Below are 27,904 nucleotides of genomic sequence, written 5' to 3' on the forward strand. Positions count from 1 at the left end.
GCACTTTAAGCATTTTTTTCAGATTCAGAATAAGCTGCAAGCTGTATAAACCCCTGTAAAAAGTAAAAATCTGCTATAAGTTGATTTCAATTTTTTTGTTAATGTAAAAAAAATACAATTTAACGTATACTTTTACAATTTTCATAGATTATGATCTCCTATATAGTCACCGCAGCGAGTGGGGGGGGGGCAAAGGGGGGGTCGCAAAGTGTTATCTCTTTCCTTGGAGTGTGGGGTTGCAAAACATAATTGCGAAGCACTTGGTTTAAGTACAACTCTCCGTTATTGATTCAAAAGATGAAAAAATATTTTTGTGGCTCCGGTACAGCAATTTTGCAGGGTCTCGGTGTGAAAGTTAGTTTTGAAGAAAATGTGCAGGAGGTTAAAGAGTCAAAAAATATAAAAAAGTCAAAAAGGGGTGAGGCTGGTTTTGTTCCCGCAGGCGGCCGGGATTCCGGGTTGCGGGAAACTGAGGAAGAAGAATAAGAAGAGGAGAAGGAGGAGGAGGAAGAGGACAGGAAAGCCCCGCTTTTTTTTCTCCTACAGAGGAAAGAAAGGAGAGATGAAGCAGGAGGAGGGGAAGGTGAGTGAGATGAGGCACAGAGCAGAGACGTTAATACAGCAGGAATATTCATGCGGGGTTTGTCTGCCATGCACATGCTTTTATATTCATCATGTCCGTGTCAGTGTTACACGGCCGCTAATTAAAATCGGGCGGAGCGCTGGGCATTTGTTCGACGGTGCTAATTAAAGACGGGACATGCTGGCGCTTGTTAACAAAACCGCGCATGTTAAATAACGCAACCTTGAGTTGCTCGGCGGCAGGGAACGCTTAGATTTCCAATGTGAGAATTAAGACTAATTTGCCTAAATGAACAAAACAAGCAAGGTAATTATCTTAAGATAAATAACTAATTTGTGTTAGCATTGCAAACACAATATTTTACCATATGGGGGAAGTAACAAAAAAAATGCTGATCCATTAGTCTAAACAAGACATTCTGATTAATATTGTGCTTGTGGAATATTAATTTACTTGTTACAGCTCAGGTTGGTAACGTCACATGACCTAACGCAGAAAACGGGTGAGCCATAATCGCTTGTTACATGAGCCTTGAGAACAAATTATGTCATTTTAAAGGTATTAATTGTACGTGAATTGATTGATTACAGACAAAATGGTAAACTTTAACTGCTGAAAATGGCTATTTTTTGCACTATAACGTGCACCAGGTAATAAGGCGGACCTTTACTGAATGCCCGAAATTAAAAGTGTTTTCAAATTTATATTTACAGTGTATATTGCATATGAAATTTTCAAACAGGGAGTTTTATTGTAATTTCAATTGTAATCAAATACATCTATAACTGAAATGCAGATGTAAAGATTGAAGAATTTACATGGCAGCAAGTTATTTTATAAGATGCACTGTCAGAAAATTGAAGGCTTTTAGTTCAGCTTGTAGTGCGGAAAATATGGTAGTTTCAGTACCCAGTATCCCCCAAATTTAATTTTTTAGTGTATTTACTTTCAAATATTTAAATTTGTTATACATGTAGCAATTTTTTTTCACTTAGCAAGCTTTAAAAAAAATATCTAAATTCCTGAGAGACAATTAAAGGACACAGTTGGAACAGATTTTTTTTTTAATCTGTTTTTTTGGACCACGTGAACAATGCGGATGGTAACAGAAGTGTTGTGGCGCTAACTCAGAAAACAGGTGAGATGTGATTGGTGAGCCCTGAGTAACTATGATGTCATTTTCAGGTGACATCCAGTGCCAAAATGGCCGCCCCCCTGATACGGAGTCATATTCCACAAACGCAATATTAATCGGAACTTCTTTTTTGTTTGTTTGTTTGTTTTTGAGCAGGTCTTTGGTGAACTCACATTGCTGACTGGGGTCGGACTCGGTGGTCATCTTGACGTAGTTGGTGGGCAGCAGGCCCGTAACGCCGTCGGCCTCCCCTTTCCACCAGTCCGGGTTGGTCTTGTCCAGAACCTTGATGAGCTGGCCTTTGGAGAAGCTCAGTTCGTCGGGGTTGGCCGCCGTGTAGTCGTACATGGCGATGACTTGGCACACTGACGACATACACAAAGCACGTTCGGCATCCATGAAATTTATTAATCATACAGCAGAGGTATCTTGAGTTGAAGCCTCCTGCTAAATGTGGATGCAAACAAAGTAAATGCTGACCCGGCAGAGGCGCGGGGGCCGACTTGCTGCTGGAGGGTCTGAGCAGCTTGACGTGGGAGGACTGAACCCAGCCCCTCTGACGCTTCTTGCCACGAGCCTGCGCAAACAAACAACACAAATGGAATTTGTGCTTGGCCAAGACGAAAAAAATAAAATAAAGAAAGAAGCTACTCAATTATATTAACGGAAAGGACTGGCATTTCCACGTACATTTGCAAAGTGTGTCACAGGTGTCTATCGAGGATAATATTTATATTAGGTCATTATTTGTGAAAACAAATACCATTAAATACTAACAATAAATAATTTTCTTTTTTATATAACTACCTCAATATTTTTTAAAAGCATCATTCTACTACTATGTATATATTTATGAAGGCTAAAACTAAAGTTATGCAGGCTTTTCCTACCATTTATTATTATGTTTGCTCTGAGAAGGGAAAGGTTTTATTTATGGTCTCCCGTCATTTATATTTTTTCTTCAGATAAGTGAATAAATGAATGAGAGTTGACAACAGGTGGAGGAGAAGCTGGAATGGTGGTGGTTGGCCCTGTCAAAGAGAGGAACTTTGTTCTTATTGACAGCTATTCTACTGCTTTGTATACATATAAGAAGGATAAAAATAAAGTAATGCAAGTTTTTCCTATCGTTTATTAATATGTTTACTAAGTGAACACATGAATGAGAGGAGGCAACAGATGGACATTTTTTGGACACATTTGCTTACAGTGGGGCCTTATTTATTTATTCATTTATCCTAACACGGCTGAAGTTCCGGTGTCGACTGTCTATTCATTTGCAGGAGTTACTTAATGACATCACCTGTTGTTTTGCTTTTTATTGACTAAACATTAGCTGGACTTATAGAAAGGTTTGTGTTTATGTAAAAACACAGTTTTGAATTCAAATTTGTGACTTGATATCTACGCAACACAGTAAATAAAGACGCTGACTGACCTGCAGTTCTCCCAGCCACCAGCCTGTCGAGTTCTTGGCCAGAACCACAATAAGTTGTCCGGGAGACAACTGCAGCTGATGCGCCGTCGCGGCAACGGCGGTGACAGCCTGGGCGATCTCTGCTGACCAATCAGAGACGAGCAGAGGTGGAATTCAGATCCGTGTGATCATCCCTTGCACGTATTTGAGTTTTGCGTTCTCACCAGGCTTCTTGGTTGGCCCGCCTAGTCTCGACACCTAGAAGAAGTAAAGTGAGCGGCGAAGTAAAGAAATACAGCTGCCGCAGATTAACTCAAATTACCTCAGGCTCCACGGGCCTCACGTAGTTGGAGGGGAAAACGCCGGCTCGGTCGCCGATGCACCCTCGCCACCACTCGCCTTCGCGCTCCGTCACCACCACTACGTCGCCTTCCTCAAAGGTGAGGTCGCCCGCTTCAGGGCTCTCGTAGGTGTACAGCGCCACATACTCTGTTTTGGGAAAACACAAGGAGGCGTCAAGTCGGAGGCAGCGGTTGAGCTTTGGAGTCTTTGGCGTACCTTCAAGTTGAACGCCGTCGCCCCCGTCCAGTGGCTCCGAGCTTTAACGAGAAAGGCGCATTGTTGTTGCAGTCATGGACCGATTCAAATATTATGTGTTATAATATTATTATAATATTACGTAGTTGAAAGTAGATGTGTGCGTGTTGTAGGGTAGGGTATAAAACCGTTTTTGAAATGTTTATGTGAGTTTTCTTTTATGATTATGAGTGAAATGAACTTCTAAAAAAAGTGTGTGAGTGATAAGAGACTGGTTTGTGTTCCTACTCTGCGCCGAGTTCACCCTCAGTGAACGGGAGGTTGAGGTTTGATTCGGAGGAGGTAGTGACAGGCGACCAAGGGGACGTGACCTGAGTTGAGAAAGGAGGGCAGAATTAGCATGAAAAATAAACAAGACATGAACAGTAAGAATTAATTGGTAAAATTGACCTGTGATACATCTGATTGGGAAGGAACTCCATTGTCGCCATCTGGGGCTCTAAGTGTCAAGGTGAAAATAAATAAATAAGTATTGAAAATGTGTCTTGCATGAGGTCAAACTGAGCCGACCTGGAGGCGGGAAGCAGCGGCGGACAGGAAGCGGGTCCGGGCGACGAGGGGCCCGTCTCATCGCATTTCTCGGCATAACTGTGAGGGAACCAGCCCTTGTTTCCACGGTAACTCCCGCACAGCCAGCCCGGTTCGCCCAGCGTCTGCTCGTCCACCTGGAGACACTCAGCTCATCAGCATGATCTGCTGGCGTGTTTGTTGTAAGCAACACAAAGAAAGAAAACAATTCTACCTGGATGAGGCAGTCGGCGTCGATGCTCAGCTCGTCCTTGTTGCGAGCGGCGAAGGAGTAGAGCGCCCTGTAAAGCGTCACTCTGGAAGACGCCTGCGCCTCCTCTTTTTCCTTCTCCTCCTCAATCTTTTTTTGCTGCTCTTCCTCCCTTGCCGTCCTCTCTTGCTCCAGTTTTGCCCACCTGTGTTGAATTTTTTTTTTAAATTTACGATTAAAAATGACTTTTCGATATATGCATTGCACTAAAATACTATAGAAGTAATCTACCGGGCTTCCTCCTCCTCTTTCCTCCACCTTTCCAGCTCTTCCTCCTCTTTTTGTCGTCTCTCCTTTTCCTCCTCTTTCCTCAGTCTCTCCCGCTCCTCCTCTTCTTCCTTTCTCCTCCGCTGCTCTTCCTCTTCCCTCCTTTGCCTTTCTTCTGCCTCCATCTTCTTCTGCCACTCCTCTTCCTCTCTCCTCCGTCTTTCCTCTTCCTCCATTCTCCTTCGCCTTTCCTCTTCATCCATTCTCCTGCGCCTTTCCTCTTCCTCCATCCTCCTGCGCCTTTCCTCTTCCTCCATCCTCCTGCGCCTTTCTTCTTCCTCCATCCTCCTGCGTCGCTCCTCTTCCTCCTCTCTGCGCCTCTTCAACTCCTGTAGTTTCTCCTCCTTGACGCGCTGCAAGTCATCCAGGACAGATTGCTGCTTGGCCTGCTTCTCTCTCAGCTCCTGACGTGATAACAGCGAGTCATGAAAACGTAATGGAGAAGGCCGATTGAAACTTGTGATGTGATACATACAATACAAATAATGTCCCGGTGAAGCAGCATGTGGTGCATTGCATGCAAACACGTGTATTTGTTCATTTGTGTTGCTGAGACGTGACTGGTAACCTAACCACATGTGATATCATTTTTATCCAACAGCATGTAGAAAAGTTTTTTTTTTAATGGTATAAAGTGTACATGAAAAATCCTTTAATGAGATAGCTAATGATAAACAAAACAAATAATTGTTTACCATGGAAAATAGTCAATAACTTTAGTATCCCTCTAAGCCTTGGCTTGTTAAAGATTGCTTTGGTGCAATATTGTGACATCTATATGCTATTACAAAGTATTTCTGGTGGGCTGCGGGGTTCACTTTATCTCCACACGTACCGTCCACAATATAAACAAACATGAAGGACAAGAGGATCGAGCAAAAGAAAATCTCAAGAAGAAACAAAGCAAAAGAACCTTGAAGAGAAGAAAGAGTTGGCTGAGACAGGCCAGCAGAGATAGAAGTGCACGTAGGAGACAGTCATCCATGTCCTCAAGCTGACCACATGCAAACGGCGAGGGCAATGTAAGCAAGGATGACCATTAGAAAAAAAAAGTGCGAGAGGGAAAAAGGAGAGAAGGGCATCCAAGGAAGCAGGATTAAGAAGAAAAAGGGAAAAAAGGGAGTTAAAAGGCACTTCTACGCAGAGCATTTAAAGAAACTACATACACATAGCAGTTTTTAGTAAGGCTCACCGTTATACACAAAAAAATGGACTGTTGTTGACCCAACAGCGATTGAATTGTGTGTAACATAACATGATATACATGTTTTCTAAATGATCAAAACAAATGAAAGACCCAGCAGAGTGAATTGAAAATTGGCAGGAATATTACAGTTCCCTTTCCAAATTAAGGGAAAATTAATTGGAACATGATTCAACCTTTTGCTAAATTGTGTTATAGTGACTCAATTGTAAAAATATTGTACACCTATACTTTTTATATATATTTTATAAAAATCTGTATTGTCATTTGTGACAAAAAAAAAAATCCCCCAGGGGGTACATCATTGAAAAAAGGCTGGGAGTCACTGAAACAGATAAATATCTTGACTATTATGTCTCCCTGACCTTGAGTTCTTTGTTGTATTGCTCCATCTGTGCGAGCTTGTCCGTGGTTTCTTTCTGCAGAGCGTCCAGTTGGTCCTTCAGCTTGCGACAGTTGACGCCTTTGTCGCTCACGTTGGCGACCAGGGAGGTCAACGTCACCGCTGCAAGGTCAACAATCGAATTGTTTGAGCCATGTAGATCCACAGGACACCTTCTAGAACAGGGGTGTCCAAACTACAGCCCGAGGGCCATTTGCGGCCCACGGCATACACTGCAAATACGTGTGACTTGCCCCAAACGCAATATAAAAAAAGTCTAATGGTGGACCTTGAGACGTGTGGAAAAAAAAATGCTAAATTTGCATCATTATGTTTTGTATAGACAGTGTAATTGCTTGCAAGTTTGTTGTTTTTAACCAAGTTTAGTAATATTTTAAATTTTTAATAATATTTTAAAAATAAAATGATGTGGCCCTTACGTTTTTCTCTTCATTTGTATGCGGCCCTCAGAGGAAAAGGTTTGGACACAGCTGTTCTAGAAGGTTTTGGGGGGCATACGCACGTAATATTTTGTTGAGGTTGATGTTACGCAGTTTCTCAGTCAGCTTCTGTTGCTCGGGAACCAGCAAGGAGAACTTCAGCTGCCATTCCTGGAGCAAGCACATGCAAAAAGTCAGGAGCGCTTTTTACTATTCACACTCACAAACGCACCTAAGGGCAATTCGGAGGGTCCAATATACCGACCATGCATCTTTATGGGAATATGGAAGGACCCTCTGTGCTAACCAGTCTTTCAGCATGCCACTCTCAACATAATGTATTTTAAACATAAAAATAAATGTATATTCATTTGATGATTTCCACACAGCGTGAAAGCATTTTATGGTTGTTTGTACCTCAAACTGAAGCTGCAGCGCGTTGATCTCGGCAATGCGTGCGTCTCTCTTCTGGTTGACCAGATCCACTTCGGCCTTGCGGATGCGTCTCTTGCTTTGGGCGTCGCGGAGGCGGTCAGAGATCTGCTTGTGCTTGTTGCCCTGCGCAGCACAAATCCCACAATTTAGCCACCCGGGGTGACGAGCAGGCGGGCGGACGGCGGAGGAGGAGGAGTGCGGGCCTCACCACGGCCTCCAACTCCAATTCCAGACTTTTCTTCTTGGCTCTGAGCTGAGTGAGTTCTTGTTGCTCGCCCTCGCGCGTCCTGCTCAGCTCCTCCCTGCGGCTGCGCTCCCACTGTTCCCGACGCTGACGCTCCAGCTCTTGCTTGGCGGCCTGCACACACAGACATAAAAAAAAAAGATTGGGCACGAGTAATTAATCCATATCGTTCTACCGCTATTCCGCACTATAAGACGCACCGGATTAATGAATGGCCTATTTTAGAAGTGTTTTCATATGTAGGGCGCACCGCAATAAGGCACATAGAATAGAAGCTAGGGCTTGCGTGATGCATCCACTAGATGGAGCTGCTCCTTTAAATCTTACAAACTTCTTCTTGAAATATGAATTTACTGCCTTCTTCAATCAACTTCATTTCTAAGTAATTGTTTTGATTTTCAAATACCTCCTTCCTCTCCACCTCCTTCAGCCTCTCCTCCTCTCGCTGGCGCTCCGCCTCGCGCTGCCTCTCCAGGCGCCGCTCCTCCTCCATGCGGCGGCGTTGCTCCGTTTCGCGGGCTTCCCTCTCCCTCCGCTCCCGGTCCTCCCGCTCCTCGCGGGCCCTGCGCTCTCTCTCCTTCCTCTGCTGCTCCTCCAGGGCCTGCCTTCGCTTCTCCAGCTCGGCGCTGCCCCGTGCAAAGTTCTCTTTCAGCTTGTCCTCGAAGGACACTGGGGGGGGGGGGGGGGGGGGGGGGGGTAGCTAAGTATCACAAGTACCTTTAGCTTTTTCTTTGTGCATAGATTGCATACCATTACTCTTGTTCTTCAGGATCGGTTCTATCTCCAGCGAGTCGATTAAAGAGGGGCTACTGTAAGGTCCGGTGCCGTTCACGAGCTCGCCGCCCTTGAGGCCTCCTCTGCAAATCAGATTCAAAATGTTAGCAAATGAAAAATTACAGATGCCTATAATGGATGAAACGGAGTCGTGGTGGGATGCTACCTCAGAGGAGGCGGTATGAGCTCTTGGGGAAGGGTGAGAGGCAGCGGACGGCCCGTCTTGGCCGTGTCCACCAGATGCATGGCCAGGATGAACTCGTCGGCCCTCAGCTGCCCGTCCTTGTCCACGTCTGCCAGGTTCCTAGAAAGTCACCAAACAGAAGAGCAGCTGACGTAATTTTTATCATAAAATAAGGGCGATGTGAGCAAAAAATAAAACCTTTTCTTTTTTCAGTCATTCTGGATGAGTATGATTTTATTCTAAGTAATAAATCCAACAAAAATGTACTTGAACTTGGTTCAATTTTTTCACAGATAAAACCAGTACAAAAATGTTAACAAGTCATACATAAATCAGTTTAAATGTAAACTTTCAGAGTTTATGCATAACTTGCTTAAATGCCGCAACTAAAGCATTTTTCGCAAAGCAAGATTTCGCAATTGTGCTAATTTTCAAAGTATCGTTTTTTTTAACGATGAAATAATCAAATGTGCCCTACATAAACAAATAAAAACTGACAAATACAACAAAATTATGTATATATTTACTTAAATATAAACACACACACACACACACACACAAATATAAACACAATACAAATGGAAAAAAGTAAAACAAAATCAAAGGTGAAAAGAAAATCAACAAAAGATATAGCAGTTTAGTAGTTTACATGTCCCCCTATACTGTATGTGTGTATATTAAAACATAAAAAACTAACTTAAAAAAAACGTTTTTTTTTTTTATATAGGTATACATGTGATTTAGACAGGTTTTGACAGGTTAGACAGATTTAGCTAGGTGGATGACAAAATTCTATAGCAAGGAAAAGTCAATACAAAATAACCAGATTAATGATGGACTCACCAGATTGTAGCAAGTTGAGTCTGCGTAAGGTTAGATGAAATCAGTGCGTTTCTTACTTGAGGTCCTAAAATAAAACAAAAGCGTTCGAAGCCTTTTTTTTTTTTTTTGAACAACAGAAACAGTTTTCGCTTGAGCGGTCGGGCATCTATTTTGTTAGCTTTAGCCGCACCTGACAAGTAGCCGCTCATGAGTTTGTCCAGCGTGTTGAACTGTTGCCGGTACTTGAGTCTGGACGCTTGAGGCACGGCCCAGTCGTTGGAGCCCGCTGTGGCCTTGGGGGAGTTGCTAGCCAGTGAAGTGGTGGACGAAGAGTTGGAACTATGTAACCAACAAGAGGCAGGAATTAGCAAAGATCACCATTAAAAAAAAAAAAAAAAATTACATGTTTGTTGCGGCTTAAGTGTGTTTCAGATTTCCTACATCAGGAGCGGTCAGAGAACGCAGCATCAGTGTATCGTTGCAAGTGCTCACAGGAGTTCTTCCTTATCCTTGTGACACAGCACAAGCTCATTTTGCCATAAATACCAACATTGCGCAACCATCCACGTTATAGAAAGTTTATGATCGTGTGTATATGACCGCAATTAAAAAACGAAGTCAAATGGAATACCTTTCCGTCTTTTCTAACCGGCACAGTCTTTAATGAATCAGCAGAAGGCATCGTAACTTTTACATAATCCTCTCGGTTTTAGGAATATTCCTCTGTGTGAAGCAGGACAGACTCAGACATTAGTTAAGTCTGCTTGCTTCTTATATTGTATATAATACCTTAAAACATCAGCTCATACACGCTGCAACACGCTGCTCTGGCTTCTCACAGCCAATTGATGTCCACCCGTTACAGTGATAGTAAGTAAGAATATGGCCGATATTAATATGGCCATCTGTGCGTCAAAACTTGGCTTATGTGGCTGACAAATCAATGAGGTTGAATAAAAATAAATAATTAAAATTTTTAAGTAACCGTTTATAGGACACACCCATACTTTTGGCCAACATGTTTGGGGGAAAAAAAAGTGTGTCTTATATTTTGGTAATTACGGTAATAACTTGACCATGAAACCTTCACATCACGCTAAATTGAGGTGTTGCGATACCTTGGCCACCCTGTCAAAATATTTCTGGCTACGCCACTGGTGGAGGGTGGGGCGACTTCTATTAACATGTTACAACTGGGAATTTACACTGGTAAAAAAAAAAAAAAGAAAAAAATAGCCTGATTCTGCCGGATCAAAATTCAAACCAGGACATGCCTCTGGAAAAAAATTGACTAACTAAGGTCTTGGGACATCCTGGCCACACCATTACACACACACACACACACACACACACACACACACACACACACACACACACGCACACAAAATTCTGACTACGCCCCTAGCAAGGTGGGAAAAGTATGAGAACACTTTGGGCTATTTTGACATTAGCGCGATACCGACGTGGTAAAACTGGCAACAGATTCTGCTGCATTAAAATGAAAATCTGCGTTTGTGCCTGGAAACGGACAGGAAAGACACAAAGGTTATTGAATGAGTTGTATGCACATTCCTGGCACTTGTTTGAACATTTTCAGCTGAGGTGAGGACTGCATACAAAACAAAAAAGTGAAATCAGATACAAGACCTAACCTGTTCCCTAAAGGCACGTGCGCGCTACCAATGAGGATCAGGGATATTAGATACTATTGTGGCAAAAAGCCTACCGTTGAACTTTTTGTTTAGCCCATATTACATCTCCCGAGAAAGGGGCATTCCTCTTTGCTCGTTCATTGTAAACAAAATCTGCCTGGAATGTTAAATGGGCTAAACATGGGACTTTAAGCTAATGGTTTGTAATTTGTTGCATGAAATAGGCAAATTTGCAAAACATCCTGCTGTCATCTGCTGATTTAGGAAAAAGTACTTTCTGCTGTGCCCAGTTATCACAAGCCTCCATCAATAATCAACTTTTTTTTCTGCACGTTTTGTGAAGGAATACATGCAAATAATGCATTTCTCTGCAGGCTCACCTGCTGGATCCAAGGTCCACCAGAGAGTTGGCCTGAGACACGCTGCCGCTCCCGGGTGGGGAAAATGTCAGTGGAGAGGAAAATCCCGACAGAGGAAGGCCTGAGAAAACACCACACGGGAGGATAAAACGGGTACACACATGTGGATACTTTTGGAAGGTTGGATTCTGGAATTTAAGGACAAAATCCAGATATCTGCCTCAAATGACTCACCACTTTAAGTGAATTTTTATTTTGGAAACAGGTCAATTTGACCCTCAACTTAAGAGGGTTAAACTACTGATTTTACACTGTTAATTATAGCACACCAGCTCAAAATCCCAACAGTTAGTGCACTTCCATGAAAAAAAAAAAAAAACACAGACACAAAATCTTGTAGTCCTAAATGTATGCAATAAACTTAAACATGCAAAATTACATTTTGGTGCTGGTCCAAATTAGGCTTGTAAACAACACGAGTTGTAGAAGCCACACGGGTCACTCACAGCCTTGAGCGTCTTATCTTATCTTCTTATGCTCTTGCCGTTTTTTATTGCGCGAGATGAAGCCAGCGTGAGCGGCTCTTGTCTCATTGGGTCAAGCCAGCCCCATGAGCGGGTGCAGCCAAAGGACGGATGAGGACACGAGAGATGGACGAAAATAAGATGAAAAAAATGCCACTGTCCTCGGGTTATTCCCAAAGCATGCCCAAGTTAAATCAACTGGAAGCCGTCCTTATCTACTGTTCATGTCAGCTTAGACCAAGTTAATTTAGTTAGTCAGTAAAACCGACCTGCAGCCACGGGAGGCGGAGGGGCGAGGTAGTGCAGGTGGTAGCGGGGAAAGCCGGCGTTTCCCAGCGGGGTGATGAGAGGCATCATGGGCGGCGCCGCTCGCATGGGGGGGTTAACGGGAATGGGGGTTAGGATGGACATGGCGGACATGGGCGGCGGCATGCCGAGCGACAGGTTCGGCAATGAGCCCATTCCTGAAAGGAGGACGTGGAACATGGGTTAGTTCATGTGGAGGGACAGCTTAGGATAAAGACAAAAAAAAGAAAAAAAAAACTATAACACGTTTCACCTTTTGTGGACTTGCCTTTTAGCTTATTTTTAATATTTTGTTTTAAACGAGATAAACGTGTTTTGTGTTTTGCTTTCTGATCGGCTAAGGCAGAAATGCCAACCGCCGGTCCGCAACCGTGCAGCAAGTGTTGAAAAAGATGAAACTGTGTGGGGAGGGGCTTTTATATGTTTACAACATAAAATAAATGAAAAGAAAATGAAATAAAATAAATAGTGTAAATGGAAAAACATACAGGATACTATTGAAAAACAAATGGAAAAACACATTTACGACATACGCAAATGCATTTATTATAATGAAAAAAAATTGTGAATGGAAAAAAAAAATATATAAAATAAATACAGTATATATAAAATATAATGAAAAAAAAATGATGGCTGCTGAGTTTTCAAAAGCCCAAATCTTAAATTCGTATGAACATTTACTGAAATTTTTCCCAAAATGTTGCATTTCTTTGAAACATGAGCCATCTTCTTCTTTTTGCTTGTTTTTTACCGAATCGGGCCGAGGAAGGGACGGAGGAATTGGCGACAGGAAGCTGCTTCATGGCCATGGGCAGCGCGGCGGGTAAAGTGCGGCCCTGCAGCTTCATCTTAATCAGCTTCATGGCGATGGAGAACTCCTGCCTGTCCATCTTGCCGTCGCCGTCCATGTCTGCGAGATTCCTGAAAACCACACAGCGGGGAATCCGAGAGCCAAACCACAAAATGTCCAAACTGTTAGCGACGCAACTAACGCATACACGGTCGTTAGGCGGACCAGGAAGTAAGAGCAACGCAGGAAGTTGAAGCGCAGCCAAACAATGGCCGCCATTGTGCGCTTCAAACGTCAGGAATCCGAGAGGTCTCGACTCACCAGATTTGGGCCAGGACGGATGGCGGCAGGCCCGACTGCAGAAAGAATCCCCGGGCTTGTTCACCTGCGCGTGGCAGAGAAAAGGTCGCGGAACGTTCTAGCCTGCCTTATGTTGCTAGAGTCTACCTGAGACGTAGCCCAGGGCGGGGGCCAAGGCGTCAAACTGCTTGTCGTGCTTCCCCCGCTCTTCTGGCGAGATGGACCAAGCGTTAGATCCGCCTGCACAAAGGGAGGTATATAAAATAAAGGTGTCAAAATTAATTAACCATTTAATCAACAACTATTCAAATTCTGGAGTAATCGTTTAGAACCGCTGTTTAACTTGAAGTTATTCAAATCATCTGATTTTAGCATTTCAATTGTAATTATTTCATATTGTTCAAATCATTTAATTTTAGCATTTCAATTCAAGTCCAAGTATGCAAACAGAGTTTTGTGTTTATTCAAAATAAGTAAATCAGCAGACATCTTTCAGTCTTAAATATCAAAATTGATTAGGAAATCGATTGGATTTTTGGGCCATAAATGTGGACTGATGAGATCTTGTAATTTCCATCTTGCGCACAACCTTTTTCAAAGTTTGGAGGACGGATTTCTGCCTGGTAAGCATAATTTTCCTCTCGAACGAGCCGGCCACCCTTGAAGCTATTCTGGCCACTGATTAATGCATCAAAATTCCGTGAGCTGCTTTTGCTCCTGCGGCATATCTCAAGGCAATTAAATATGCAGCTGGGCCACAAGATGAAGCTATCAATCAATTAATTACAAGGGACTCGATCCAATCATAAAGTGATGCAACAACTATTTCTGAAAGCGGCTGTGTGTGTGTGTGTTGTTTTTTTTTTTTTTATGAGGAAAACGTTGTTGCCGGTGATGAATGGAGTTGTCGCAAGCCATTCATCAATCATTTCTTCAGAGGGCTGCAAACTGATGCGTCACACATATTTATGCAAATGTCTTTGCTTATGCATATTAAAATTGGGGACATTGGCAACCGATCCATTCTTGATTTTTTTTTAACTCTATTCCAAGTACTAAGAGTTGACAAGAATAGAATTAGGATTCAATGACTGTATTTTCCGCACTATATATAGGGTGCATCACATTATAAGGCACATAGAATAGAAGCTACAGTAGTGGCAGTGCTTGAGTTATGCATCCACCAGATGGAGCTGCGCTAAAGGCAATGTCAGCAAAAGAATCAGATAAGTCGGGTCAAACTACTAATAAACAATCAGAAATGAAGAATAAAGGTGGAAAGTACTATCTGAAGAATGAGGAAAAAATACCTAGTGATTACATTAAAAAACTGTTTATATCAATGCCAAGATAAATCAAAAGATTATAATTAGGATTTGATTAAATATTAAACCTACATTTTTAATCAAATGGCAACCATAAGCTTAAAACATATTGTTTTGTTGATTTAGAAACTGTTTCTGGATTGATTTTATTAAATCATGCTTTCTTTTACAAAAACTGGCGTTTTTTGTCACTTTGTCCCCTAATAAATTGGAGCATGTATAGCATATCAAAATTTTAAACAGGGTGTTTTAACATTTTTAATTGTAAAAAAAACTTGACAAAATTGAAGGCTTTTAGGTGCGCCTTATAATGCGGAAAATATTTAAGAAGAAGACATTTAGCATTCCCAGTCATTGGTTGACTAATTTCAGGGAATGCCAGGCTACCCGTGATGGAACTTCCCCCAATCCAACATAACCCAAACATCCGATCTCTGCAAGACTAATATGCACACGCACACACACACACACACACACACACACACACACACACACACACACACACACACACACACACACACACACACACACACACAAACACACGCACGCAAGCACAGAGCAAAGTCCCCAGGATGAAATTGGATCAGCACTGTGTTCTAAATGGAGTGGAACCAGTGAAGTCCAGCTCTAAGGAGGCCACATTTGATGCTTTCGCCTGCCTTCCTAATTTAAGCCTCACATCATCATGCTTGACACCTGTGCAGGTAGCGCTCTTAGCCAGCCTGACCCACTTTCTGGCATTGTCAGCAGAACCCCAGGTAATTAATCTGGCGTCGGATGTAACTACTCCGCTCCGTATGTAGGATTGGGCGCAGCCCCGTAGGGACTGCAAGTGGGACGCGGCAAAGCTCCTTAACGCGCCGACGGTTCGATCCTGACGCCGTTCGGAGAGCTCACGGACGGGACGATGCTCTCGAGGTTCCTCTTGCAAAAAAGCTTCCGAGCCAGGAGGTGGCAGTCAAGTTAAACGTTGAGTCCAAAACAAAAGGGATTCCATTTGCTGATTCTGGTTTGTTCTACTCTTATTTCATGCGTTATTTGTACTTCATTCTGCATTTATTTTAATACTCTACAATGATTGTTTTTATTCAAATAAAATATTTAATTCTTGATTTTTCATTTGTTCTACGTTATTTTTTTCGCAATAACAATGATGCTATGAAATGTTTTGGAATTGGTTTTAATCTGTCATATGTATAATCGATCCTATTTTAATTATAATTATTTTGTATAATAAGGAGGAATATACTAAACACAATACTTGTTCTTAAAGTTGCAATGTGTAAAGCAAAGGGTTTTTTGTAACCGATTAATGGGTAAAATCAACAAATCTGTTATCAAAATTATTGGTAGTTGCAGCCTTATTGTTTTTATTCACTTTTTTTTAAATGTTCATATTATTTATTAAAAAAGGGTTTGTGTATTTTTCTGCACTGTCTATTTGAAAACAAGTTCTACTGTGAATAAAGCGATGGAAATTATTTTTTTCACATCAGATTCATTAATAGGTAAAATAATCAACAAATCTATCAAAATAATTTCTACTTACAGCCTTATTTTTTATTTATTTATATTAAAAGAACGTTTCAAATGCTCATGTTATTTAATAAAGGAAAAAAAAAGTATTTTGCACAAAGCGGTTTTAGCTTCAAGAGTATCGAGTGGATTCTTCACGAAAACTGCGATTCCCACCACCAACAAACGATGATGCCGTTCTTCATAATCCAGCCAAGCGGACGACATTTCTACCACCTTTCTCGGTCAGAATAGCTGCACGCTAGCGCTGTCCCGAACATGTCATCAGATCCGTCCTACCCGACACGAGCGAGATGTGCAAAGCGCACCTCCAATGGCGCATAGCAAACATTTCTAAAAGCACTGGGGTCCTCCTGCTAATATTGAAGGAACACAACAAAGCAGGGGTGCCTGTGCGGAATTTCAATGGAGCGCAACGTTGAGTCAAAGCTCCGTAGATCATCCTCGCCTGCCTGCCTGTCTGCTCGCCCTCGGGGGAAGAAAACACGTGGTTGCCTTCACCGCTGTTTACGTGCTAACCGCCTCACCCAGGGATACGCACACGATTTTTGATTGGGATGCAGGATGGAAGGAAACCTGTTTGGGAAATGAACTGCCGGCGACGTAAATTTGAGAGACTGCGCTGATATTGATCACATCCTGGACAGGATCTTCATGACACACAATGCATTTGGTTGCTAGCTGCTAATGAGTTAGCACAGTGGTAGTCAACGTTTTTTCATTGATGTTCCTGCTGGGATATAATAAACTTTGGAACTACATTTGTATTGGTATCTACAGAGCAGTGCAATATATTATTTTTTGCAAAGCGCCCCCTAGGCAGGAAAAACCTGACCCTACTCATTGAGTCAACATTAAATAAGATTACTATCTATAAAAAAAATGTATAAGTATACCTGAATTTGTATTCTTTTTAATAGAAGATAAATGCAAAATAAATCAACTTTCAACAAATGTTAACTATGTTTTTACACTGTTGATACAGGTTACAGTTTAGTCTAAAACTGAAAAAAACAAACAAGTGCATAAAAGTGTCTGGAAAAAAAAAAGATGCCAATCCTCATATTATCGCCATTACACTTCATCACCTCAAGTTGAGAGACTGCTTTCTTACCGTTCATGGCTGCAGGTGGGGGTGTCCTGCGCGCGGCTGGCTAGCTGGTCGACATCTGCAAAGAAGGAGAGCCAACAAGTTCATTGAGAGCGCGAGAGTGTGCTTTTGAAAGTGAGATTTTAGACATCTCACCATTAGGTTCCAAAAAAAAAAGTGAGCAATATCACAGTGGCTATTTAGCCAGCTACAAAAGCACATTTGCAACAATCTTACTTGGTCAAAAGTGATCAGTAGGAACGGCAACCTGTATGGGAGATTTGAGTGCAACTAACTTCTGAGGCAGGGTTGTCAAATATACGGGTCTAATCGGGCCCGCAAGGTGATTTTGTAATGTACTCTGAAGAATAAAAATGGGCAGAATTTTTTTAAATCAATGAAAAACTTGAAACGTTTCCCCCCTATACCGACGTATTTGGACCTACACACACCTCTCATATGTTTCAATTGTGACTACATAACAAAGTTGCGACGCAACAGTAGAGAACAATAGCAGAAAACAAAAGTTAAAAATATTGGGGGCGTGAACAGATTACTGGAATTTCAACGCGTCCATTTTGAATAAAAAAATAAATAAAATAAAACTTGTGAGTCGAAGTACCAACTGTGCTGCACTTTCAATTCTCTTGTGCAAACAAGGCAATCGTATCCACCCTGGTTGACAAACGCTTTCCCGCCCCAAGGTGTGTTGTTAGTGAGCAGTGTCAAATACACAAGAGCAGCCTCTCCTCCTCTTTTTTCTCATTTTCTTTCTCTACGCTTTCAGGATCAAAACAATACGAATTGACTGCAGGGTTGCATACTGCTGCATTTGCTCACTTCAGCTAACGAGTCAAAGACGCTAGGACTCCCCGTGCATGCTGATTGACACCTGCGCTTGGATGTGCCCATCAATGCATCACTCTGTGTGTGTATCTGTGTGTGTGTGAAAGAGAACGTGGCAAGCACACACACTTTGCATGGAAGGACCATCCTGTTTGAGTACAGGAAGCTTTGCCAAGCCACTAGGAAGAAAGAAGCCAGTGTGTGTGTTCCTGTACGGCTATATTTGTGGGATCCGATTTGAATTTCCTACCAGCATAGTGAGGACATTTTGGAGAAGTGAGGACATTCAGGCAGCTACTAACTTGTTCAGACCTCTTCATGAGGGTGAAGATTTACTTGTAGAGTACAGGTTTGAACTGGGTTAGGGTTTTTCAATCATTTCGGATGGTTAAGGTTAGGTATAGGGGCTAGGAAATACATTACGTCAATAAATGTCCTCACAAGTACAGCCGTACAAACATGTGCGTGTGTGTGTGTGCTGTATTGACGTTCATATTTACCTTCCCGCTTTTGTGCTTCTGCAGGTGTAAATCAATGTTAAAACTCCTTTTGGGTCATCTATGAAAAACATATCTGCAATTAATCCTCCATTTTATGTTGCCTTACTTCACATACTGTATCACAACAACAAATATACTCTATAAATTCTTAATCGCAATAAGGATCCTTGCTGCTCCCCCCACAAAAATATTACAGCCACTCTCAGAACTACAACGCACCACACATACCAGCTACTCTAATGTATGTGGTGTGGATCCAAATCTCTGCTTCTCTGATTTCAAAATCCGTTGGAAGTAAGTTGCTAGCGCAAACGGTTCAGGAGTTATGATGATTTGAAAAACATCTCGCGGGCCGGGTTAAACCTCTATGAGGGCCATGACCGACCCGCGGGCCATATTTTTTACTCTACTGGTTAAGAGGTACAAAATGTCATGATCAGGTGTACCTAATTTTGTGGCATTTCCTTACACGGGCAGATGGGGAAAAAAGGCCTGGTAATATTTATTGACTTGAGAAAGAAGCTCGAAGGCTGTCTGCTGTTAGTCTCAAACAAACAAAGACTGTATTTGTACTAAAAAAAAAGGCAAATGAAAAGTGGCGGTAATCAAGAGCGTGTTAAAAAAAAATATGACAGCGTGTATCAGTACTCACATTGAACACGCTAACGTGTCTTTCGCCAGTCGTAAAATTCACTCAAGAACACGCCAACATTTAAAAGCGGTTTTGGTAGCATAATAAAGCGCTGCTAACGGGTTATTTACCTGTTGCGGAGGAACAGCTGCCCGTAGTCAAGACATTCGCAGCAGGGCAATTTGGCTAGTGGAGGAGGAAGGAGGCAAGGAAGCGAGGAAGGCGGCGCCCGCTGGAAGGAGGCGGAGCCCGGGAGTCAAACCGGAAGTCTATTCATGGATGTATTCCGACTAGGACTTTCAACGACGGACAGATTTCAAAATAAAAGCTTGGAAGGATGCGCAGGCGAGTTGAAGTCAGTATTTTTGTCCATAATACAATTTATACTTGAAGTAAAAAATAATTAACGCAATTTTTTTCGCATATTTAAAAGAAGGTGAACAGTTTTTGAGTGCATTGTTCAAACTAGGCATAAGTGAATTTTTGGAGGCTGAATGAGCCTAAAGCTTTTACAATCCTATGAGCCTATTATTGTTTAAATTATTCGATACAAGGAATGACTCTGCACAGAGGGCCCACCAGTTTATTTCCAAAAAGAAAACACAAAGGCATTGAAACACCTTTACATGCAATTTCTCACAATAAGGTATTCAAACTTACTCAGCTAAATTAAATATACAGAAAGAAAGATTTTTCTTCAATATCGGTGGTCTTTTTACTAAGGTAGCCCCTCCTGCTGATGGGTGGCGGGCGCATTGGGCAGCTAGAGCCGAGCTGTGTTCAGAAGGCTCTGAAAAGCTGGTTGGGCAAAAATCCAAGGTGGAGAAAGGACGTCTGGGCCTCTCTCTCCAGGTTGGACAGTTCTTGCACCGTCGGGGCCAGTACATCCACGTGACCCTTGTAGTTGCCCCCTAGCGCATCAAAACAGCCAGGCCAGTAAAAATTATTACCCATGTCCACCTAAATTTCAATATTTATGACATTTTATGTGTGTGGACCTTGGTCGTACCTCCCAGTGTCCTGCGCTGTCCGTAAGTAACCTTCCCGTCAAAGTCGTCCACAGGTACTTTGATGTCGGGCTCGCACTGGGTGATGGTGCACTTGAGGTGCTCCTCGATTTCGGACAGGAGCTGCCATTGAAGAGAGTGGAGGACAGACTGTGACCACGCGGCAAGAAAATGAAACCGAGCGAGGGATTTGTGAACGCTTCAGCTGGATGCGCCCGCCGCCAAGATTTGGGACCGCGCCACTTACCTCTTTCTCGTTATACCAGATGGTGCAGCCGCCGTCCTGCTTGAGTCGGGTGTTGTAGCAGCCTCTGCCTCGGTTGGGGCAGACGTGGTACCACACCTACATCGTTGCAAATAAACTGTCGTTTGAGTTTTGCAAAATTCTGCCTAAACGGGCTGCGTACAAATTGAGGCACAAAGTAAACAGAGAAGGAAAAGATTTTGTAGCAGCACCATTTAGAACCTAGAAGCCTTTAATGCACAATAGTCGCCTAGATGGGCTGTGGTAGAAACTGAAATAGTAAAAAAAAGCTAAACGAAGAAAAAAAAAAGTTTACCTTCTCTTTCTCCATAGCAACCAACGAGATGGCCAACCCCATTCTGTATGTTTATACAGAAAATACAGAGTAACTTTGAAGATACATGAGATTAAAACCCCCAAAAAAATCACACCCGTTTAAGTCCTCACCTCTCTGCTCGACCCACTCTGCCGATACGGTGGACATAGTTCTGCTTCTCATCAGGCAGGGTGACGTTAATCACTGCAGAAATTAAGTGCAGTTTAGATGAAACCCTATCAGTAAATAAATATTGGAACATCAGCATTTTTGCCTAAACGAGTTGCAGTGGAAATTGAAACTTTGGTGCCGTTCACTATAAATGTTAGTGTACTGTATATGCATGCTTTTAATAGAAACAGCTACCAAAACGGGTAGCAGTTTAGGTGTAAATAAATAAGGAGACCAAACAGTGTCTCTCCACAGTTTGTCTGCATGGGCGCTACCGTAGGGAACGCCTCGGATGTCAATCCCTCTGGCCGCGACGTCAGTGCAGATGAGGAGCCTCACTTCCTTTCTCTGAAAACACAAGATGACTTCATATTTCGAAAAACGCCAACAAAACGGGGCGCCTGTTTGCAAGTTTTTTTCTTGTTACCTTGAAGCGATCCAAGTTGTACTTCCTTTCATTTGGCTTGCGATCGCCATGGAGACAGACGCAGGAGAATTGGTGGTTTTTACTGTCTGGACCTGATGAAAAGTCACCCCATTATGGATTAAAAAATAAATAAATAAATAAATAAATATATATATATATATATATATATATATATATATATATATATATATATGTTATGGTATAGTTATTTGTTACCTCCTCCTTGCTGAATGAAGTACTGCTCCATGTTGTCACAGTCGATCTTGGTGCGGCAGAAGATGATGGCCTGGTCCATTTTGTGCTCTTTGATGGCCCTCACAGTGTACTCGCCTTTCAGCACCTTGATGGCCTCAGACCACATTTCTGGAATATGCAGAAAAAAAAAGTGCTGTATTTTGTGCACTAAAAGGTGTACTGAAAAGCCTTCAATTTTATCAAAAGCTGACATGCGCCTTATAATTCGCCTTATACAGTGTGAGTTTTCAGTCTTGGGGGACGAAAAAATCAAATAACTTAATCGCCCTGTAAATTCCTCAATTGTAACCAGCATGTATTTCTCCCCCATTCTTCAGATAGCACCTTCCACAAATAACCTTTATTTTTCATTACTGATTGAAAAGTTTGATTTTTCCAATTGTTTTATTGACGCTCCTTTTCGCGGAGCTCCATCTAGTGGATGCATAACGCAACCCCACCCACCACTGTAGCTTCTATTCTATGCGCCTTATAATGCAGTGTGCTTTAAATTATAAAACACTTTTGAAATAGGCCATTGATTGAAGGTGCGCATTATAATCCGCTTCGCCATATAAGGCAGTAAATACAATACATTTACATACGGTGCACATGTATAAAGGAGTAGTGCTGTAGGTCAAAAAGTTCTGACACCCACCTGCGGAATTGCTCCCTGGTCTGGTGTTATCTTTGGCATGGACCTCATCAGTCTAGTATACAAAAAAAAACATATATATACAGTTTGGAAAAAACAAAAACAAAAGTAAAACCAAAAAAATAAAAAAAAATAAAAAATCAGCTGCCTCTCACCCTGATGTGGTTTTTGCCCAGACGCTCCCAGAGGCGGTCGCTCTTGGGGTTGACGGGCACGACCACGTGGTGCACGGTCTCCGGCACCGAGTCCTCGCCCTTCAGGTCCACCCAGGTGGGGAAGTGCATGATACGCTCTGACAGCTTCTTCACGTCGAACGAGTGCAGCGTGGCAGAGCACACGATCACCTGCGCACGATCAGCCATTCTCAAATGGGCATACCTGACTATCTAACTCAGTGGTGTCAAACATATGGCCTGCGGGCCGGTTCTGGCCCGTTATGTAACAGTTGTAATCCGGCCCACAAGATGATTTTGTAATTTAGGTATAAAAATGAGCTGAAATTTTACAATTAATGAAAAACTTAAAATGTTTCATGATTAATTGTAATGTTAATGTTTCATGATGTTGTGCCCGTACTATTTTGGACAGTATTTAAAATGAATAATTAATCCAAAGTTGTTGATTTAAAGTTATATAAATATATACCATGATTTTATTGGTCCAGCCCACTTGGGATTTGATTTTCCTCTATACGGCCAGCGAGCTAAAACGAGTTTGACACCCCTCATAGCTTTAGGACTTAATACTCAAAACTAATGACTATTTTAGTAACTACAATAATTGATAAGTTTGAAATTTGATTCAAATAACACCAATAAATTTTGACGTTTAGGAAAACACTTGAAAAAAAAAAAACTCAATAACTGTAATTAGGTAGTACAAACAATTGGATGAGTGAATTAATTAAAAAGAGGAATGTCTTTGGGATTTAAAGATTTATGGATGCATAAATCTGTCTTTGGGTCTGAATGAGTTGATCGGGAAAGGAAAACTACAGTTTTATTTTCAAATCAAAAGCAAATTAAATGGAACACGAGGCACCGTTGAATGCCTTCATTTTGTCTTGTGTTAGTGACAGAAATTTTCAGCCTCATAATAAAATAAAATTGTGTAACCGGGGCTGGTCACGGTTATTGAGAACCCCCTTTCAGTACCTGCAACCGCTTCCCATCAGATGTGACTTGAGGGATCTGGTTATGGATTCTGTTGATGAAGTCCGTGTAGCCCGCTGTCAGGAGTCCGTCCTGGAGACAACGACACCGGCATCACGGCTGTACAGTAAATCAACCGCACAGAAAAAGATGAATAAACATATATCTGGATCACGCTTACACATTCGTCAAGGACCAGAAAGCGGACTTGGGACAGGCTGAGCTTCCCGGTGGATATGAGGTCGTCCAGTCGACCAGGAGTCCCCACCACAATGTCCACCTAAAAAGGAAGTTGGTGCCAATTGAAAAGACAAGAACAGGAAGTTGACAGCAACAGAATTTTGGTGGGAGGTACGTACGCCTTGCTCAAGAGCGGCCATTTGCTCCTTGGCAGCCACGCCTCCAATCACCAGCAGCTCTCTGCAAAAAGAGAAGTTTACACCTTTGCAAAGGTCAACTGCCGCCATCTGCTGGTAAGATGGAAACGTTGCAATTTGCCTGCTACCTGAGCTTGGGATCCACTACGTATTTCTTGAACTGCGTCACGTTGTTGAGGGTCTGCTCGGCCAACTCCTTAGACGGCTCGATGATCAGCGCCTTGGGGGCGTTGCTGGAGCCTTTGGCTTGACTCACCTTGGCGCTCCCTGCCAAAACAGAAACAAAGCACTGTGACGCACGGATAAGCGCAACGCTTCCATTTGGGAGGGTACGAACCAGTCTGCGAGGACTTGACCGTGTGACCGTCCGGCGCCTGATCCAAGGCGACAAAGTCGCTCTTGGGAGGATGCTTGAACTCTTCCCCGCCAAAGTTGAACTTCAGCTCTGCATTCTGGCACACACAAGAAAACGCATTTACAAATACTGCAATGGTTTAGAATGACCTATACCTGACAGCCAAATTTTGACACATATTTTTATATTGGCCGTATTCTTGCTTACAATATTTACCGGAGGGACGTCAGTTGGCTGTTAGCAGCCAGTGCCTGTTGCAGCTAACGGCAGCTCGTGTTAGCTTTTAGCATATAAACACACAATCATAAAGTTGGTGAAACGGATGCTGCTCAACTTTGGGTATTTATGGGAAAATGAATTCGAGCGAAGAAAACACAACTGCACTCAAAGTTACACTGGTGAGGCGTTCGCTGACTGCTCATAATGTGGGAACTCTGAAATACAACGAATGCGCAACAAATATATGAACACAAGAAAATGTGAAGAGTCTAGGAGGATGAGATTTATTCTGTTTTTCTATAGTTTTTACATTGTTGCAGAAGTGTTGGTGCGTCGACACGGTAACATGGAAAATACCAGAATTTGACCCCAAAATTAAGGGTGGGTCCTATACACAAGTATGTCTTATATTTGGGGAATGACAGTACTTTTTATTGATGTGACGGGAACAGTACAGTTGTTGTTTTCAAATTAAGAGCAAATGAATTGGAACGTGAAGCGATTTGTTCCCGAATTGTGTACTAGGGACTTCTTTGCGAAACATGATATATTAATTTTGCCATTAATGATAGCATTTGGTTATTGGGTACTGGTCTGAAGAAAAAAAGAATCATAGGGGGTACGTCATTGAAAATCACTGATCTATAAGAAATATGTTCAAGCAATACCTTGAGCACACAGGAGGCAAAGAAGGGCTGATTCCTGAGATTTTGAGGGATCTCGAAAGCCAAACCCAGATCATTACCTGGTTGAGTAAAAAAACAACACACATTACACAATTGCTACTGTATTGTGGAGACCTCTTACAGTTCAAGGAACATGCACATTGAGAGGATACAACATGAGGTACACTTCCCGTTGAAAATTTTGAGTGGGTACGTTGTCTACTGAGAAAGTAGCATTTTTACAGAATTTATGACCAGGAAAACAAAAATAGAAGGACCACTTCAGAATCAATTGATTATATCTCTCAAAATGAGTGTGCAATGCATATCAACAGCAGTACCATTTTTGGAGAAGGAAATGTGGCCTTTATCCAGGTCGAGGTAGCATCCAATCGTGTCATGCATGGTAAACTCCTGCAAAGGACAAAAATTATACTTATTAAAATGGTAATGGTCATAACAGGATGTAAATAAGCCACTGTATGTAAATTTGCATTTGACCTCGCCATAGCTGTCAAATTGCTTATTGTTGGATTTCTTGCCGGTTCCACCAAAACCAAACCCGTACTTGTCAGTTCCTGCAAAGGAGGAAATCATTTGCGAGATGGGTTGTTTGTGTATCTATTAACTCTTTCAGTGCCAAGTGTTATCGGAAAAGGCAACCCCTAGAGTGCCAGTCGATTTTTTGCATTTTCACTCATCTTTTAAGGCCGACAGAATATTGTGTGCTATGTCCATGTAAACATGGACAAAGATTGATTTTCCATTCCTTACTTAGAAGTACGTAAGTGTAATATGTATGGCTTTCTTCCCCAACACGAGCAACACTGACATCTAATAGTCACAGTTCATCACTACAGCGCTCAATTGTCTTAATATTAAGATAAGCACTCGTCAAGGATGTCAGCTACCCTTTCATTAAAAAAAAAATATATTTAATGAGAATTCTCATCATTGGCACACAACGTATTTTAAAAGAGGATATTTCTCTTCTATGGCACTGAAAGAGTTAAAAAACAAAACAAAACAAACAAACATAAAAACAAAAGCAGCTTACCCAAGTCGAGAGCTGCCTGGCTGGTGGACCAGCCGATGCGACACAGCCCCTGGTCGTGGCACGACACCTCGTAGTAGTACTTCCCTGCTGACAAAACCACATGCTTTCTATCCCGTATTTTCCGCACTATAAGGCGCACATTCAATAAAGGGTCTATTTTAAAAGCGTTTTCATATATAAGGCACACTGCATTATTAGGCGCATAGAACAGAAGAAGCCACAGTAGTGGCTGGGGTTGCGTTATGCATCCACTAGATGGAGCGGCGCTAAAAGCAATGTCAACAAAACAGTCAGATAAGTCAGTCAAACCTTTCAATCAGATATTAAGAATAAATGTGATTTTTGGAAAGTACTATCCGTAGAATGGGGAAAAAAAATCCCTCTTGATTACCTTAAAAGACTGTTTGGATCGAGGGTGTCAAACCCATTTTAATTGTGGGCCCCTTTGTACTTCTACTTTCTTGTCCTCATATAAATATATCGATTTTTTTAAAATACATTTCTTCAAACGCTTCAGAGGCCCACCTTTGGTAACGCCCTTGGTGGAGCGGCAGCCGTGCCATTCCTTAAACTCGCGACTCTGGCAGCACAATCCATCCGGGCCGATTGCTGAAATGGAGTAACAAATAGGGAGAAGGTAGTAAGAACTATGAGAATGATCCTTTGTGTTTTGTTGTTGCTTTTTTCTCTTCTTACCAAATGCAGTGCTGCGGTCGTAAGGATTCATCTGCCATTTGTTGAAGACTGACAAAGAAGACACAATATAGAGGAGGGATTTATCAATTTTTCATGACATATCCTCTTGAAATTTGATCAATCAAGTGATAAAGAGATGCGCACCAGCTCCGCCCGTTTTGACGTTGGCTCTGCCTTTCTTGCCTTGCTGCTGATCGGTCAGCGTTTCATGCACAATCTGGATGACGGGAATGCTGAAGGCCTGACAATCAAAGCACATTTTTGAATCATTACACTTGGTACAAACCCCTACGGTATACATCGAGGTCCACTTGAAAGAATTTGCTCAATACTCACTCCAGTTTTGCCGCTACCGGTTTCTGCTGCCTTCAGGACAATAGGGAAAAAAAAGTGAAATTTTACCCTTGTTGTTGTGTATCTAATCTGATTTCTGTCTCCGTGTGTTGTCATGTCAAAATAATTTGTCCAGGTTTTCTGCAACTGCAAATTTACCTTCACAGAGGATGTCAGCAGATTTCAGTCCCGATTGGTTGGTCACGGACAATTGCAATCGACTATTTTTTTTGTCATGGCAGCTGATTATTAGCAATTTTGAACTCTCTACAAGATGTTTGTAGCAAAATTGCGTGCTGTAATAAATGTTTTTGTATTGCATTGTTGATATTAGAGGTGAATTTAAAATCGCCGGTGATGGCCCCGCTCGCAAATGCGATAAATATTGGCAGGCTCACCATGAGGACATCTCCTCCTCCGAGAATCAACGGAATGGATTCTGCTTGGATGTCAGTGGGAAGCCTGACAAGAAAAAATGCCAATAAAAGCACATTCAATATGAATCCTTCATACAGAGAAATGTGCATACGTTGACAACCCATTGACTTACAGCCAGTCCATTTCCTCCACAGCCTGAGCGATTTCGGGCATAACACCCATTTCTAAACAAAAGAAATTAATTTACAATTAGATTACGTGAACAAAACACGTTATGCGCATCGCGTGATAAAGTTTGAATTTAAACTCACCAGAAAACGCTGCCATTATTGCTTCTTGAACTGATCGGATGTGACGTAATCTGCGGGTGCACCTTTCTTAGTGGATCGAAAGGACACAGAGCATTTCTGTTCCGTTTTCACTTCCCAATGTGAAATACTGTAACCCAATGCCGCTTACATTTCTTAGAAAAAAATGTTTTCACGTGGCGATTTATTT

General features: G+C 42.1%; 2 protein-coding genes across 8 annotated transcripts in view; both read right to left on the bottom strand.

The window, feature by feature from the left end:
* itsn2a (intersectin 2a) overlaps positions 1–19,343 on the bottom strand; it is a 23,658-nt gene extending 4,315 nt beyond the window's left edge. The window contains exons 1-29 of one of the 6 annotated variants that reach the window (XM_088404087.1): positions 19,253–19,343; positions 18,491–18,548; positions 17,169–17,223; positions 13,341–13,433; positions 13,215–13,278; positions 12,855–13,024; positions 12,067–12,261; positions 11,295–11,394; positions 9,453–9,601; positions 9,284–9,347; positions 8,423–8,560; positions 8,233–8,339; positions 7,889–8,151; positions 7,447–7,596; positions 7,221–7,361; positions 6,887–6,974; positions 6,347–6,486; positions 5,691–5,771; positions 4,742–5,181; positions 4,475–4,655; positions 4,243–4,397; positions 4,123–4,171; positions 3,961–4,043; positions 3,694–3,734; positions 3,458–3,624; positions 3,360–3,393; positions 3,157–3,275; positions 2,199–2,295; positions 1,892–2,083 (exon numbers count right to left, since the gene is read on the bottom strand). In XM_088404087.1, coding sequence (XP_088260213.1) covers positions 1,892–2,083; positions 2,199–2,295; positions 3,157–3,275; positions 3,360–3,393; positions 3,458–3,624; positions 3,694–3,734; positions 3,961–4,043; positions 4,123–4,171; positions 4,243–4,397; positions 4,475–4,655; positions 4,742–5,181; positions 5,691–5,771; positions 6,347–6,486; positions 6,887–6,974; positions 7,221–7,361; positions 7,447–7,596; positions 7,889–8,151; positions 8,233–8,339; positions 8,423–8,560; positions 9,284–9,347; positions 9,453–9,601; positions 11,295–11,394; positions 12,067–12,261; positions 12,855–13,024; positions 13,215–13,278; positions 13,341–13,433; positions 17,169–17,175 — 3,508 coding nt within the window. In that variant the 5' untranslated portion in view covers positions 17,176–17,223; positions 18,491–18,548; positions 19,253–19,343. Of the gene's footprint in view, positions 1–1,891; positions 2,084–2,198; positions 2,296–3,156; positions 3,279–3,359; positions 3,394–3,457; positions 3,735–3,960; positions 4,044–4,122; positions 4,172–4,242; positions 4,398–4,474; positions 4,656–4,741; positions 5,182–5,690; positions 5,772–6,346; positions 6,487–6,886; positions 6,975–7,220; positions 7,362–7,446; positions 7,597–7,888; positions 8,152–8,232; positions 8,340–8,422; positions 8,561–9,283; positions 9,348–9,452; positions 9,602–11,294; positions 11,395–12,066; positions 12,262–12,854; positions 13,025–13,214; positions 13,279–13,340; positions 13,434–17,168; positions 17,224–18,490; positions 18,549–19,252 lie in introns of all 6 variants that reach the window. The other 5 variants (XM_088404086.1, XM_088404084.1, XM_088404089.1 and 2 more) reach the window with 5 other exon arrangements.
* Positions 19,344–19,690: 347 nt separating this feature from the next.
* On the bottom strand, positions 19,691–27,768 carry ddx1 (DEAD (Asp-Glu-Ala-Asp) box helicase 1). Of its 2 annotated transcripts, none has more exons than XM_088403169.1 (26): positions 27,718–27,768; positions 27,579–27,630; positions 27,427–27,490; positions 27,032–27,061; positions 26,840–26,936; positions 26,696–26,743; positions 26,525–26,608; positions 26,000–26,083; positions 25,444–25,520; positions 25,284–25,356; positions 24,946–25,022; positions 24,041–24,155; positions 23,832–23,970; positions 23,686–23,746; positions 23,508–23,606; positions 23,330–23,419; positions 22,331–22,519; positions 22,179–22,230; positions 21,503–21,649; positions 21,287–21,378; positions 21,135–21,207; positions 20,820–20,892; positions 20,689–20,731; positions 20,376–20,471; positions 20,131–20,251; positions 19,691–20,032 (listed from the first exon to the last, which is right to left on the bottom strand). In XM_088403169.1, the coding sequence occupies exons 1-26, from the start codon at positions 27,731–27,733 to the stop codon at positions 19,902–19,904; spliced, it is 2,223 nt and encodes a 740-aa protein (XP_088259295.1). In that variant the 5' UTR covers positions 27,734–27,768; the 3' UTR covers positions 19,691–19,901. The 2 variants fall into 2 exon arrangements, with proteins under 2 accessions (XP_088259295.1, XP_088259294.1); XM_088403168.1 differs by having other exon boundaries at positions 26,000–26,086.
* Positions 27,769–27,904: the final 136 nt, after the last annotated feature.

This window comes from Hippichthys cyanospilos, chromosome 20 (genome assembly GCF_059441005.1).
Source record: "Hippichthys cyanospilos isolate Australia breed blue-spotted pipefish chromosome 20, RoL_Hcya_1.0, whole genome shotgun sequence".
Taxonomy (NCBI): Eukaryota; Metazoa; Chordata; class Actinopteri; order Syngnathiformes; family Syngnathidae; genus Hippichthys; species Hippichthys cyanospilos.